The sequence below is a fragment of the Pituophis catenifer genome, unplaced genomic scaffold (assembly GCF_029215685.1).
Source record: "Pituophis catenifer annectens isolate HBS135680 unplaced genomic scaffold, rPitCat1.0.hap2 SCAF_10, whole genome shotgun sequence".
Taxonomy (NCBI): Eukaryota; Metazoa; Chordata; class Lepidosauria; order Squamata; family Colubridae; genus Pituophis; species Pituophis catenifer.
In genome coordinates, this window is record NW_027256890.1 from 16,861,720 (window position 1) to 16,876,794 (window position 15,075).

Below are 15,075 nucleotides of genomic sequence, written 5' to 3' on the forward strand. Positions count from 1 at the left end.
ACTAGAAATGACTCCTACCCAAAATATTTTGTTCCCAAGTTCTTGGCAACATTCTGTACACAGCAACAAGCCACAACTCTGCTGCAATGAGGGGGACTTCTTATAGCAGCAGGAAAGGCCTAGAGAGCCCCCCCCCCCAGGATGCCACACAAGCAAGCCATGATGCTCAGTATGTCCACACGATTTTTTTTGTGCAACACAAAATTAGAAAGTGGCAACAGGTGAAATGTTGTGTGTCCCTACGTGGAAGCTCAATGACGTGTGGCCACTATTTTGCCCCTGTTCCTGCCTCTGAGCCAGGTCAAAGCTGTGCCTCCTCTGGATCATCCCCCTGAGCCCCTCTCCCTGTGCCTGCCTGAAAGCTCAGATGAAAAGAACCGGCCTGTTGCGCAGGGACTTGGCTGGCACAGGCCTGAAGGGGAGCCAAGCTCTTCCAGCTCCCTCCCCCCTGTCCAAACACATTTGGGACTCTACAGACCGGTGGACGGGTGATTTAAGGAGCTGAGTCCTCAGCCGCAGGCTGGCTGCCTGGCTTGCCCAGAGCCACCTTAAATGGCATTGGCCGCCTTCTGGTCGGTGTCCAATGGGGACCTCCTGACTCCCCTGGAAAGAGGCAAGCAGTGGGGTGCAGATGTGGGAGCGGAAGATCCCATCTTTGGCCAAACAGAGACTCCTCTTGGCTCAGGACCCGTCCATTTCTTTGGAGTTTTTCCTCCCATTTCACCTGCTTTTTCCTTTTCTGATATTCCAAGATGTTGCTAGTTCTCACCCTCTGGCAAGCTCTTTCCCAAGCCCTGGCTGCAAGTGGGGGTAAGTGGCGTTTTTCTTTTTCCTCCCAGCCCTTTGTTTCTTCATGGGGCCCCTCTGCCTTTCTCCACGGGGACCCACTGCAACTAGGCAGCTCGGGGAGAGGGAAGGGGGGCTTTTTCTGGCAGAGACTTGGATGGACACAACAAGGCAGCTACCCCTGGTAACCACTCTGGGCTGCTGAGGCATTTTAGTTTTTTTAAAAAGACGCTTATTTGTTTCTCTGAAAGCAAGCGAGCCCCTTCTCAGACTAATCCTTTGGATGGAGCGCTGGCAAAGTTTGCAAACAACTCTGCTCTTTGCAGGGAGGAAGGTTCGCAGAGGGCCTGCCCTCGTTTCTCTTCTGTTCTGTTAGGACTCCCAGAAGCTGTAATGCCTACAGGCACTGGCAGTGGCTTCTAGAATTATCTATCACTCTCTCACTTGTAAGAAAGAATGAAGCTGAAAATACTCTTGATAAAATGGGAGAGTAACAATCCTGGGAAAATATTTACAAAGAAGCTGCCTGAGAGCAAGCACGGAAACGGTAACACTATTCTTGAAAGAAAGTTTCTGAACTGAACAGCCCAAGAGAAGGGGAAAGAGTGAGGAAAACAGAGTAATGAGAAAAGAATAAAAATTTTAGAGAATACAACCATTTGTCACGAGAAGACTTCAGATGGGGAATTAGCATGAGTCTCTCCTGGAAGCTTTGAAAGCTAACCCAGAGGTGCTTTTTCCAAAAAGGCAATTGGACTTTCTAGAACTGGAGAAGCTTCTTGGATGAGAAGCAAAACTTTTTCATGGGGGAGGACCACCAAAAAAGTCCAGTTGCCTTTTGGAGAAAGCACAGATGAAAACCCAGATGACTTGAGAATCTCCACAGACATTTGAAGGCAATTTATGCCAAAGGTTTTTGGATGCTGTGCTCTTCAATCAGATCCATCAATCGTCCTCAACTCTCTCGTGCGCGCGCGCTCTACGGCATGATCTGCTTCCCGTGGCTTATGGACTCGGCCACTCTGCAATCTGGGCTGACAACTCCCAAACTGTATCCGAGGCTGCAAACACAAGCCCTTCTGGCAGGCCCAGCCAGGTGGAGCTCAAGGGGAGTGGACGGCAAGGAAATGGCAGCCTGACACCTGCCTTTGCCACAGGGAAGGGGGAAAGAACACTGGGTGAGGCCTCTTTGGCAGAAGGGCAGAAAGCCACCGTCTCAAGCCGGGTCTAAACGAGGGTGCCAAGATGTAGACAGGGATGAGGCTATGTGCTAGGCTAGGCCCCCAGGTCCTCCGAGAGACAACGGCAGCATCCGCTCTGGGACTGCTCTCAACTCTGGGGAGGAAGCCAAACACACATCTTCACGCCACCAGCCAGAATAAATTTAGCAGCAGCTCATGCGCCTTCAGGAGGTGACATGTCTGCTCACGGCCAGCTGTCCTTTTTCGGGGTGGAAGAATTCAGCTTCTTTTCTCTAGTGTATCAACTCAGGTTTCATTCTTTCAAAACAGAGAAAGAGGCTATCGCCTAGATTTTAAAAAGCAGCCCCCTTATTCCAAAGGTCTGAAAGGAGGCTAGTCTTGCAGTTCTAGTTGGCAGTGCTTTTAGGTCCCTGGAGATTAGCTGATCTTTTTTTTCCAAAGCTCCTTTTCTGAAATAAAGGACAGGATTCCAGCACAGGGGAGAGAATGCAGGTCAGAATATCACGCGCCGGTACCTGTTCCCTTTTAAGAGCGGGACTTCCGCGGACACAGCCGTGCCACCTCCCGTCAAGCTAGAAGGGAGCAACTGCTCCCATATCCGATTGGTGCAAGATCACCTCACGGTCTGTTGTGGAAACAGGTGTGGGATTCTTCCCTTGTGAAGGGTTCAGCCCTGTTCTTGCAGCTCACAGGTGGGTTTCTTTGCTATGGGCTCTTTCTGCCAGGACGGAAGTGGCCCCACATCTGGAGCTGTCAGCCAAGAGTCTCTTCCTCTGCCCTTCTCCTGCAGGTTCCCACTGGACATACGAAGGTAAGGAGAAACAGCTGCAAGCAATACCTTACTCTGCTCATCGGAATTGCAAATGTAGCCACAAAGTCGGGAGGGGCTGCCCAAACGTGCCTCTTCGCTGACAAAGCCTCCCACAGTCCTTCAGGTGCTCCAGAAAGGCCCTTCGGAGGTCTCCAGTAGGAAAAAAAAAAGGCACTTCCAGAATAGGGGGCGGAAACATTTTGTGAGAGGAGGGGGGCCTTTCTGCATCCTGGATCCATAAGCCTTTTCTCTTTTTCCAGGCTCTGACGGGCAGACGCACTGGCCAGAGAGATATCCAGACTGTGGTTGGCAGGCTCAATCGCCCCTCGATATCCAGACAGATTTGGTCCAATATGATTCTTCTCTGCCTCCCATTGAGCCAGAGGGATACCGCGACCCTGGGAGTGGCTCCTTGACCCTGACCAATAACGGGCACACAGGTAAGAACAATTCACAGGATCTGTTGTTTATTGTGCAAAGGTCTGGTTGAGAAGACAATGCTTTTTCCGTCTTCCCCATCTTGAGGACTAGTAACTCTAGAAAGAGCACCATACCATAGATCTACTTTGTGATAGTGTTCCTCCTCCCCGCTGGCTGCAAGCTGAGGCTCCTTGCTCTCTGCCTCCACAGTGCAGCTCTCCCTCCCCGAGAACCTGCGCCTGCATGGCCTGCCCAGCCTCTACTCAGCAGTGCAGCTACACTTCCACTGGGGCAGCAGTAACAGCCGGGCCGGGGGCTCCGAACACCGTGTGGATGGTCAGGCCTTCCCAGCAGAGGTAAGCCAGCGGTACTTACATGCAGGCAGCCCCAGCTGGGCCCCTTGCTGGGGCACAAGCAGTGGCTGAATTGGCCTAACACTCTGCCTGCTTTGGCCAAGGAAGCCCAGTTCCACCAGAGTTATCTGGGGACTGCAACACCCAGAATGTTCATCGAGGCTGGCTGGGAATTCTGGGGACTGCAGACTGGGAAGCCTATATCCAGGTCTTTTTTTTTCTGAAGGAGCCACTTTTCTATGCCCACTTTTGCATGGACTGGTCTGGACCTTTCCAATATCTGTGGCCCCCAAATGACTTGGGACTCTGGCATGATGGGTCCTGCTGATCCTTACTCCGTGAAGCTCCGCTGTCAGTTGCATTCCCTCCTTCACCATGGGCGTGTTGCGATTTCTCTTTCCTCCGTAACTGGAATCGGTCTCTCCTCAGAGGGACTTTGCCCTAACGGATCCCTCTGGCCATGGGCTGAAGGAGGAATGGAGCTGCTTTTCATAGTCGGAAAAGCTGACTTGGCTGCCCGCAAGAAGAAATCCCAACTCCACCACATTTCGATAAACGTCACGAAGCTTTTCCTCCCTGCCCTTTAACTCTTTGTCTTCACCCTCAGCTTCATGTGGTCCACTTCAATTCAGAGAAGTACGCCAACCTGAGCGTGGCCAAACACCAACCGGATGGGCTGGCAGTGCTGGGCATTTTCCTGGAGGTGAGTGTCTGCCGGGTGAAGATGGTGCCGTGGCCACTCTCCAGAACTGTTGAGCGCTTCCTTGGTTCCTCCACCCTCCACCCTCTCCTTCTTGGCCACTTTAGGGTCCCTCCCTGCTCCCTTATGCCAGGCATTCTTTAGACAGCCACCTGCCAACCGTACTGACTGCTGAAAAATACAGATCCAGTGTTTAATTAACATCCTCCCAGAGCTTCTGGCAGGGGGAGGCCCAGGAAAGCTCTCCTTACAGACTAGGTGGCTTAAGCTCTAGGCTCCCCTGCTGACAAAAGGGGGACGCAGCCACCACTGGTGTTTGAGGCGCTCCAGGGTTGACTTCTTCAACAGAAGGCATACAGCAAAACACTTGCAAAAATCATGACCAGAGGTCGGTGCTCTAAAGGAGGCATGAGTGAGTCCCATCTAAAGGAGCCTGCGTTCTTACCAGATTTGCCTAAAACTCTCTTGGGCCTCGAAAATTCCTGTGTGACGGTGCCACAGAACCTTCTTTCCTGAATAAAAACTGCTTCCTTGGCAAACCTTCACCCACGGTGCCAAACAGAGTGATGCAGTTTATTTAGTCACCTTCTCCTATCCCTTGATCCGTGTTTCTTTTCTCTCTCTCTTCTGTTTTAAAACTTCTCCTCTGCCCCACATGAAGCAAATTATTCAGCTACAGGCTCCGTGCCAGCCTTTGGTGGCCTGGCAAAGAAAGAGAGCCATCACTGATCAACAGGGAGAAGTCACTGCTTCTTTGCATCTGGCAGGTTGACAGTGTGGAGAATCCTGCCTACAACCACATCTTGGACCGTCTGGACAGCATCCTTTATGCAGGTAGAGGGTCCTTTGGGGGAGGGAAGGGCTGGCAGGAGGGACGGACAAAAGCACAAGGGAGAGAGTGGAACGGCTGGCAGAGGCCCTGAAATCCTAGCTGGGCTCTGGAGGAGGATTGAGACGTCACGTGTCACTTTGCAGTCTGCTTCTTCAAACACACGTCGTTATTTTACAATAACGGTGAAAACAGAGCATTCAGGATCATTAATTTCTTGAAAAAAAAGTGCTGGAAAATAGATTTTATATTCCCAGTGGTTCTCAGTAGTGAGATTCTTCAGAAGCAAGCACTTAAAAGCCCATCAGCCAGGGAGTTGCTCTGCAAAAAGGTCCCCTGCCTGTTCCTTGGAGCTGGGAGGCCAGACTAGGCAGGCCTCCAGCCTTATACAGCCTCAGGCATGCAACAGGAAGGCTCCCAAAAGCCAGCCCTGGTCTCTCTTCCCCCCCTCCCCCCGGACCTCTTTTGTCATTCCGGTTTTCTCTTTCCATTTCCCCACCTCCTAAACTCACCAGAGCAAGAAGTCATCGTTGCTCCGTTCAATGTACGAGAGCTGCTCCCGGCGCATCTGGGCCACTACTACCGCTACAATGGTTCACTGACAACCCCGCCTTGCTATCAGAGTGTGCTGTGGACGGTTTTCCACCAGTCAGCTCGCATCTCTGCCACTCAGGTAGAGCCTGAAAGATGAAGTGGTTCAGTTTAGGCAAAGGGTCTGCATGTTGGATGGGGGAGGGGGGCAGCCCCAGGACGGCTGTTGGAGAAGGGGTTCTCATTAGTCAATAGAAACGGGTTACGTCCATCGGTGGGGGAGGGGTGTGTGTGCAAATTCCTCTAGAGAAAACTAGTAGCAGGCTTGAATCGCATCTTTTATAGCTGGAGAAGCTGCAGAAATCTCTTTATTCTACAAAAGATGGGAAGACCCCCTCCGAATTGCTGATCAGCAACTTCCGGGTGCCCCAGCCCTTGAACCAACGCCTGGTCTTCACCTCCTTCCCTGTCGGTGAGCACAGAGGCTGCTTTCCTGGGTGTTTTGTGTGCATGGACTCACCTGTAGAGATGGGGGAGGCTGCCCTCTGGTGGACAAATTTGGCCCAACACCTTTCTCTCCCTTCCCTTCTAGGGCCATCGGAATACTCTGCAGGTGCGACTCCCCTCCTATGATGCTCAAGGGGGCCAGGCACAACTTGTACAGCCAGCTAGCCAAGCTTCAGTGGTGGTGGAGGACGGGAGCCTTGCCAATCCAGGCCTACCCTGCCCTGGGGCCAGAGAAGGACCACTGATTAAAGAGCTGGCCATCATGGGTGGGGATGGGGAGGGGTTTCTGTCAGTCAGAACTTCCAATAATCATGCAAAGAAAATGAGAAATGAGCCGGCAGGCCTGACCACCTTTCTGGAGAACGACAGCTACTATGGTAGTTAAAGTGTTTTTTAGCCATGAACTTCCTGGCTTACACCTCAGTTTGCTCACTGTTCTAGTCCTCAAAGAGGAAGTGCATTCCATTTTTAAACTTGGGGTGTATCCATCTCCCCCCCATCCTCTCTTTAACTGTTCTGACCTCTTTCCCTCTTTTCTCTTTCCAGGTGAGGTCATTGCCATAATTGTTGCAGTGCTCTTGGGCTGCCTGGGTGTCTTCCTTGCTGGTTGGATTTTGGCAAAGAGAAGCCGGTGAGGAGCAGGTGAATGTGGGATGCCAGCCCGGTTCCTGTCTAACTGCACTGCAGTGCCAGAATAAGGGAGGTTCCCACATGTTTTGTTCTGGAGGGGCAAGTGATTGAAGTGATCCTTTCCATCACCCCACTCCTCGCCAAGTGGTGTACCATGAATGTGAAAACCGTGAGAGAATTTCACTGGAAAGAGAACACAATAGATATTTATTAAACTTCCTCCTGCCCCTATCGTGAGCTTTGTGTTTTTCTACTCTAGTGAACAAGAATGGCAGGAGCAAAGGGCCACTGCAGAAGCCTCCCCACCAGGACAAGACTTCCACCTGCAGCCCTGCCATCTTTTCTGTTCTTTGTGGAAGCCACAAGTATTTAGACTGGGGGGAGGGAGGGGAAACCAGCAAGATCGTCTGGAGAAGGAACTAGCCCAACCAACACCGGCCTCCCTCTTCTGCCACGCTGCCCAGCTGATTTCCCTCTCCAGCAAGATCAGGAAGAGGCAGTTGGCACCTGGGAAAGTTTCTCCTCCATAATGCTGTGACTCCTAAGAGAATCCACAGCCCCACCAAGACTCCCTTTATCATTTTAAACACAAAGCTGCTATTGTATCTCCTGCCAACTTCCATGGTTGCCAAAAGAGAGGAAGCCATGGGAATCCCAAGGCCCAGGTTGAATATCTGGGCTGGTCTCGCCCAGTATTCAGAATCCCACTCAACAAAACACAACTGCCACATTCACAAAACCAGCTGTGCTGGGACAAGGGCTGGCTTCGCAGAACACTTGGGTGACAAACCACTCAGCCCTATTTGAGTCAAGACAAACACGCTGTGCAAACCCAGCTTTTGAGCTTGACCAGCCTTTTGATCAGGCAGCATAAGCAGAAGTCTACATCCAGAAAGGGCCCCATGGCGTGAGACATCTTTGTGCCACCCACTGGCAGGGCCCGCTTTCCTCATTGCCCAAGGTGACCCAACATGAGAACAGTTACCAGAGAACTCTTTTTATTAACCGCACCATGGACCAACTCATAAAAGGATTTAGGGCTCAACATTAAAGAAAGAAAGTAGGATTGGGACTTTATAAAAAAGAAGAATTAAGTCAGAGCAAGAAAGATCCTTTGTGTTCATATAGACACAGTGGCACCTCCTAGCCAGCAGATGGTGCTTTTGCGCCCCACCAGGTCCAGTGTCTATACAGGATTCCCCAGTGGATGAAGGAAAAGTTCAGGCTGAGAACAAAGGGATTTTGTTGGCACACGGGGAACTTAACCGTAGCCCACAAAACGTCCAGCGGAATCTACTAGGGAACATAAGGGACTGGGGCTTGCTCAGCTCTCCAGGAGAAGCCGAGTGTTCATCTTCCAGGGCAAGCAAAGGAGAATAAACAGAGCTGGAGGAAGGAGAGGGTTCCCAGCCACAAGCCACAAGGCACACAGCTAGTCTTCCTGCATTCCAAGCCATTTTTAAGCCAAGGAGCCTTTTCTACCTTCCCAGGGCCAGGCAGGAGCTCCAACCATCTGAGCAGCTCGGGGAGCCCTTGTCCCAGGTGAAGACCCCCATTCAGCAGTGTGGAAATTGTCCTTGGGGGGGGCTCATCTTTCCTAGGAAGCTTCTGACCACCAGGACCCAATGGGCAGGGACTCAGTCCTCCACAGGGAGTTGCAGCTCAGAATACACTATAATGTGGCCATCCCCTTTCTCCCTGCCTACAAGGAAGGACAGAATAATTAACCTGCGGGCAAACCCGAGACAAGGCACCAAGTAAGTCTTCCAAGTTCGGATCACCCTCCTCTGGCTTCTAGAACAGATGGAACAGGATGGGCAAGGGAGAACTGAGACCCAATCTGTATTCCTCAACTGCATTGCACCCCGGATGCAGGACACCCCCACCCTTTTAGGCACTTTCAAGAGAACAGTGAAAGGCCTCCCAAAATTCTTGCTGTTCTTCTCCCCACCCCCTCCACTTCTCTCTTTTCCAAACCCCACAAAACCCATGGCCCTCACAGGAGAGGCAGGCAAGGATGTGAACCACTGGCGCAGTGAACCACCAGCTGTGAAAAAGGCCCACACCCCTATCGAGATGGTGATGAGGAAGATGGGAATGAGGCTTGCTTCATAGCATGGGTTCAGAAATGTCTGTGGGGAGAAAGTGAGAGAGGATTTCAGAAGGCAGCTGTGTCTGCAGTGGTTCCCCCGCCCATCCATTCCCTCCCTCTGCCTTTGAACTGAGAGACTTGGCCTGGTCTGCTAAGTGGCCCACTTTGTCCCAAATGCAGCACAAATGCAGAGTACAATTCCCTCCTGGGGAAGTACAGGCCCTCTGGGTCCCCAAGGGAAAAGTATTTTAAGTATGTTCTGTTAAAGGAACTACATTGCTTTGGCTCCCATGATTCACTAAGACATAAACCATGGCTTACAATCACAACTGGCTGGAAACCGGAAAGTTGGTTATCTTTTCCCTGTTTTCAGACATTTCCCAAGTCAAGGGACAATTGGCTCAGCGTCTTTGGGAGGTCCTTGTCCTGAGCAATCACACAGTAGACCTATGAAGGCTTCAACCAACATTTGTTTGTTTGACTTTTCTCCTTTTAATCAAATTAACCTATTTTGAGGTTTTATTTATTTATTTATTTGTTTATTTGTTTATTTATTTGTTTCCATTTCTATACCGCCCTTCTCCAAATAGGACTCAGGGCGGTGAACAGCCAAAGTAAAAAACAGAACATACAAAATTTAAAAAAACAGTTTAAAATAATTAAATATTTTGGCCGTAAATTAAAACAACCCAATTTAAAATCAATTTAAAATTTAACTCAAGCCAGCCCAGCTAGTTATGTTATCCAGCAAGAAAGCCCTTTCCTATTGCAAATTTTTTTCTTCTGTGATTTCAAGTTTGACCATGAGGTTACCATGCTCAAATATAAGAGAAACTTGTTCCTGTAGTAAATGATCTGGGGATCATTATTGAATAGATTCTGCTTAGCAAACAAAAAAAATATTTTTTTTTAGAACTATCAAGCATGTTGGGCTGTAAACCTTTCTCCCTTCCTCAGAAATAATGGATGGGTGGGATCTCTTCTCCTGGAGAAAGCCAATCTAGAAAGAATAGAAGCTCAGTACTGCCTTCTTAAGAGGAGAACCAGATGAAACACACATTTTAGCATAAATCCTGGGCAACCGGATCTCCTTCCAGATCCACTCACCAGTCCAGATATCACCAGGTGGCTGACAATCACCAGGGCCAGCTTCCAGTAGTGCGTCTTCTCACAGGCATGGAAGAAAATGGTCCCCCAGAACATGTGTAAGAAAACCAGGGCCATGGTCAGAGAAGCTGAATTGAGAAGCCAAGAAAGGGGAATTCAGCCACATGACATGCCCGAGTTTGTGCAAAGTCCGAGACAGCTCAGAGAACGGAATTGGGGCCAAGCACAGCAAAACATCAAAATGCCTAACAAAAGGACTAGGAAAACATTAGAAAACTCTGAAAAAATAGTTTATTGTAAATGTTTATGGAGATTCTCAATCATCCCAATCATGGTTGTTCCAAAAGTGCTTTCTTTTTTTCAAAAGGCAACTGGACTTTCTTGTTTTTTTTTTCTTTCTTTCTTTGGAAACCTTTTGCTTCTCATCCAAGAAACTGGATCTCATCCTCAGAACTGAAGAAGTTTCTTGGATGAGGAACAAAACATTTTCAAAGAAAGAAAAAAAAACCAAGAAAGTCCAATTGCCTGGTGAAAAAAAAAAGTACTTTGAGGACAATACTGTCCTTTACTGTCTTAAGCATTTTCTTAAGGAGAGCCTTAGGATTTTTTTTTTCACACCTGTCACAACAAAATGCTTTTGATGTTTCGGTGGGGTTTGCAGCTCAGTCTACGCACATCATACTCCGGCCTGGAGAAGCAGTTATGCCAAAAGTTTTATAGATTCCTCCCTGCATCAAAACCTGTCTCGTGGAGGGGGGCGGCTGCCTTTCTACAGCCCAGCCAGCTGAATCTCATACTTTTTCTGATTCTAAAATGTCTGAAAATGCCTCTTGCTGAAACACCAGAGGGACCAGGGGAAAAGCCACATATAGTCTTTTCGTTTTTTTTTAAAGAAACGTTTCTTTCGGCAATCTCTCCACCCACAAAAGGCCCTACCTGAAGTGATGAAGTAATAGGGCGAATCCCCATGGATGCCAACTGTGCTGGGACCAATGGAATCTGCAAGGATGTTAATGACGGAGAAGATGGCGCTGATAATGCCAAAGGAGAGGCCGGACACTACCGGTGAGTGGAAAATCAAGAGTGGAAAACATTTGAAATGGTTTGACCAATTAGCAGTAACTCTGGCAGCTGTTTAGAAAAGACCCAGCACGGGCACTCCAAAAAGGCAGTTCCCAAAACGAGAGAGAAGCTTTTTGAGGCATAACTATTTTGAAAAGGATGCCAGATGTGCAGCAGCCACTTAAGCTAAGATTGAGGTCATCAAAAAGCCCCCGACTCTCCTCTGTGGCAACCCCCATAGCCAGAGGTTCACTCACCATAGGCCATTTGTTTGGTCAAAACGGGGGATCGCCCATCTTCGCTTATGGTCACAAGCCCTTCATCTGCTTTCCTAAAACGGGACGCAGAGGAAGCGGGGAACTCATTAAGCTCCAAAAATACCAGCAACAAGTGGCCGCCTCCACTGACTATCTCCTTTTTTCCCCTTTGTTCTTCTTGGATTCTTTGTCCCATTTAGGTTCAAGGAACATTTCATCTTGAATTAACACCATCACTAACCCTAACTCTACCACGCAATCCCAAGAAACAGAGGACCTGATTCACCGATCCCAGCTTAAGCTAGAGTCCCAAATGAAATAAAGAAAGGATGCACAAATAAATATCCTGAGAGAAAGACTGCCTATCCTCAAAAGACACCTTGCTCTGAATGCTGAAGTCAGTACCAAAGAAGGCATTGGAGGAGGAGGAGACGGGACCAGTGGTGAAATCCAATTTTTTTTTACTACAGTTTTGGTGGGCATGGCTTGGTGGGCGTGGTGTGGCTTGGTGGGCGTGGCAGGGGAAGGATACTGCAAAATCTCTATTCCCACCCCACTTTGGGGCCAGCCAGAGGTAGCATTTGCCAGTTCTCCAAACTACTCAAAATTTCCGTTAACGGCTCTCTAGAACCTGTCAGAACCGGGACCCGCCGCCGCTGGCAGCCCCCCTTCCTTGCTGAACTGGGAAGGGGGCACACCCAGCCACCTTTCAGCCCCTGCCACCAGGATAATGACACGCAGAGGGTCTCCGGCCTAGTTAGCAGGCAGAGCACCAGCGCCGGCCTGAAGGTGATGAAGGAGCAGCAGAAAAACACGCCCACCCCCATCGTGCCTCGGTAGGGGGAGGAGCAGCGAGGGGAGGACTGGGATGCCCCTGGGCGGAGCTCCCCGCACAGGCACCCTGGGAGCTGCAGTCCCCCCCCGGAGGAGAACACGCACCCAATTGGGGCCGTCCGAGCTCACAGCAGGTGGGGATCCGCTTGCTGGTGCCTCGCCAGGGGCCTGGCGAGGCCCAAAGGGGCATCCTGCCCCCGAGGCAGCCGGTCACAGAGCGCCAAGGAACGTGAGGCATTCGGCCGTCTCTAAGGCACCTTTCTGCGAGGGGGAAGGGGGCGGCCGGTGCCGCTGGCTTGGAGCTCCGGCAACGAGCGAGGCTCTGGACTGGCGGCTTCCGCCTCTTCCCTGCTGGCCCACCTGACACTAAGCTCAGTGCAGGAGAGGGTGGCAACCCTGGGCAAGGAGGCAGAAGCAGCCCAGCTTCTGCGAAGGTTGCCGGTTTGCAGAGGAAAAGCCACGCTGCAAGATTGTCAGAAGGAAGCCAGTGCCAGCAGGAAATCCCGGGACAGCCTGGCTCCTTTCTCAGGTCTGTGGTGGGGACGGGCGAAACCCAGATGTCCCCCAATTCCCGGGCCCACCGGGCCCCGGGGCAGCAGCCCCGGACTGCCAGATTTACAATAAGTATAGAAACTAAACGGACCCACCTGGATCAGTGAAGCTTGTGAAGCCATCAAAAAGGCCAAAATTGGGAAAGAGCCTGTTGGGCAGATGGTTTACCTGCCTCTCCTTCCTTAGAAACAGACGAGACAGGAAATCTACCCAGACTGACAGTTGGACAGAGGCCAATATGGCATTAATATCCAAAGGAGGTCAGGATTCAGCACTAATGAATAGTGACTGTACATTATTAAGAATGTTTTTGGCCAAGAAATCCTGAAAAGGGTCCAAGAAAATGGGTCTTTCTGGATTTTATTCACAAAAGATCAACCTAGGTTTTTAACCAAAAGATAAAACTGTTCCCACTGTGTCTTTGTGATTTTGTTTCTCCATTTAGGTAAGGCAATATCTCTGACAGGATGAGCCAACAGATGATTGTCTCGTCTACTACCTCACCAGTGCACAGATCAAATGGAGAATTATCAAAACCTTGTGAGATACAAAAAGTGATGTAGCTGCCCCTTCTCACCCTTGTTATTCTCCTCAGCTCTGGAACAACTGAACGGAGACATGAGACAAAATAATTTCTGGGGTGAGGATTAAAAGAAAAACATGAATTATGGGCATTTGCCCAGGATTTGATAATTCTGGAAAATCCTTTGGAATCAATAGAAATATTAATGGAAAAATTAAAGGATGTTGGTGCTTAGCTGGATTCAAAATTAATAATGAAAAAATAGATAAGGATGGAAGAGCAAAAGAATTGGTGGAAAAAATAGTTAAAGATTGAGACAAAAAGGGAAGTTGAGAAAAAGTATGAGTAGTAATGAGCATTACTATGACTAATACGGATTCTACTTTATTTCAGAACAATTATGTTAATCGGTGGAATGAAATTAAGAAGGGTACGCTAAATTTGGAAAAATTATAATTGTCATTGTTGGGCAGAATGTCTTTGGCCTACAGTGATGCTTTTGCTTCAGACCATTCATCCTTTGGTAACGGATGTGCCACTGAAGCAATGGCAGACAGATCAAGGTTTGTGTGGCAAAAGAAAAAAGCCAGTTCTGCAAAACCTTGCCAAGAAAACGGCAGTCTTCAAAACATCAGATACAATTGAATGGAAGAAGAAGGAAGAGTGCCTTACCACATACAGTGCAAGGACTGCTATAGCCACTGTGGAAGGAGGACAGGTGGGCAGGAAGACATCCCCTCCAGCAGCCAAGATTCTAAGCAGGGATCTGCACCAGACGAAGAAAAGATGGAAAGCAGTATTCCGCCAAGGAAAAAAATCACGCCCGCACTCAAACTGGCAGGGCAAGCTACAGGCAACAAACCCCACACTCGTTCATGCTGATGAAGTTTCCTAGTTGGGTAATGAAGCACCAAGAAGTCCACTTTTTTCTTGTACAATTATAATTAATCAGTTCGTAAGAGGTTAAAAGGAAAGTGGTCAATTAATTAATTATCTAATTGTTTGCTAATTTTACTCAAGATCAGTAGAGTAAAATGCTAATTTTACACAAGGAACGCTGTAAAAGGAGTGCTTTATATTCACACATGCTCTCTTGTGTGCAATCCCCCATTGAAAACGAGGGGAAAACTTCAGTCCAATAACAATTCATGACCATCTGTGGATTTCCGTAAAACATGATAGGGGGTCCCAATACCGATGCTTCGAGTACACAATGTATCTTTAGAAAAGAACATTTGTAGCTTGGTGTTGTAGGAAACAATGAAATTCAAAAATAAAATCCTTTGTATTACCAACCGTTAAGAAGTAGTCTGTGCTAAAACAGCACATGGCTAGGAAATTTGGATGATAATAGCAGGTAAAACAAACAAGGGCGGGAAGGGGGTTAATGTATTCTTAATAAGTGCCTCGGATTAGTTGTAAGCCCAGAGGACCTATCCAATGGGACCAAAGGGGAGGGAAGGGGGCATCGCGATCGGGTGTATAGAATGTCTTGCTTTTGAATTCAGGGGTGTGGCTTTTGGATTAGAACTTCCTGTTGAAGCTTCTAGCCGAGACCCCACCGCACTTTGCAAACTGCTTTTTTTATTTTATTTTGGGTAAATAAACTTCTTTTCTTACCAATCCAAGTTTTTTTGTGTGTGGAATCATTTCCAACAGTGTCGAACTGTGGGGTCCTTGGTGGTCTCTGGGCTTGGTTTTCTTGCAGACGTTTCACTACCCAACTAGCTAACATCATCAGTGCTAGGTGATGATGCACCGATTACTAGCACCGATGTTACCTTGTTGTAATTAAACGCCTGTGAGAAAACAGGACCACACACAATGCATCTTTTTAAAAGGCAAATTATGAATTCGGCTGTTAAGACACTGGCCATCT

General features: G+C 48.9%; 3 protein-coding genes and 1 long non-coding RNA gene across 4 annotated transcripts in view; 2 read left to right on the top strand and 2 right to left on the bottom strand.

The window, feature by feature from the left end:
- CIART (circadian associated repressor of transcription) overlaps positions 1–15,075 on the bottom strand; it is a 30,881-nt gene that overhangs the window by 7,117 nt on the left and 8,689 nt on the right. The window lies entirely within an intron of this gene.
- On the top strand, positions 675–11,028 carry CA14 (carbonic anhydrase 14). The gene is made up of 11 exons (XM_070951070.1): positions 675–810; positions 2,779–2,799; positions 3,060–3,239; positions 3,430–3,575; positions 4,180–4,275; positions 5,040–5,106; positions 5,617–5,774; positions 5,978–6,104; positions 6,225–6,245; positions 6,686–6,770; positions 10,862–11,028. Exons 1-11 carry the CDS (start codon positions 753–755, stop codon positions 10,911–10,913), a joined length of 1,011 nt encoding a protein of 336 aa, XP_070807171.1. The 5' UTR covers positions 675–752; the 3' UTR covers positions 10,914–11,028.
- On the bottom strand, positions 7,751–12,114 carry APH1A (aph-1 homolog A, gamma-secretase subunit). The gene is given in 6 exon segments (XM_070951072.1): positions 7,751–8,901; positions 9,969–10,096; positions 10,905–11,027; positions 11,288–11,361; positions 11,994–12,042; positions 12,045–12,114. Coding segments are annotated over 6 exon segments (939 nt in total). The 3' UTR covers positions 7,751–8,406.
- On the top strand, positions 12,245–14,818 carry LOC139322091 (uncharacterized). Its single transcript, XR_011600825.1, has 3 exons — positions 12,245–12,650; positions 13,119–13,313; positions 13,590–14,818. It is a non-coding gene; the product is annotated as an uncharacterized lncRNA (long non-coding RNA).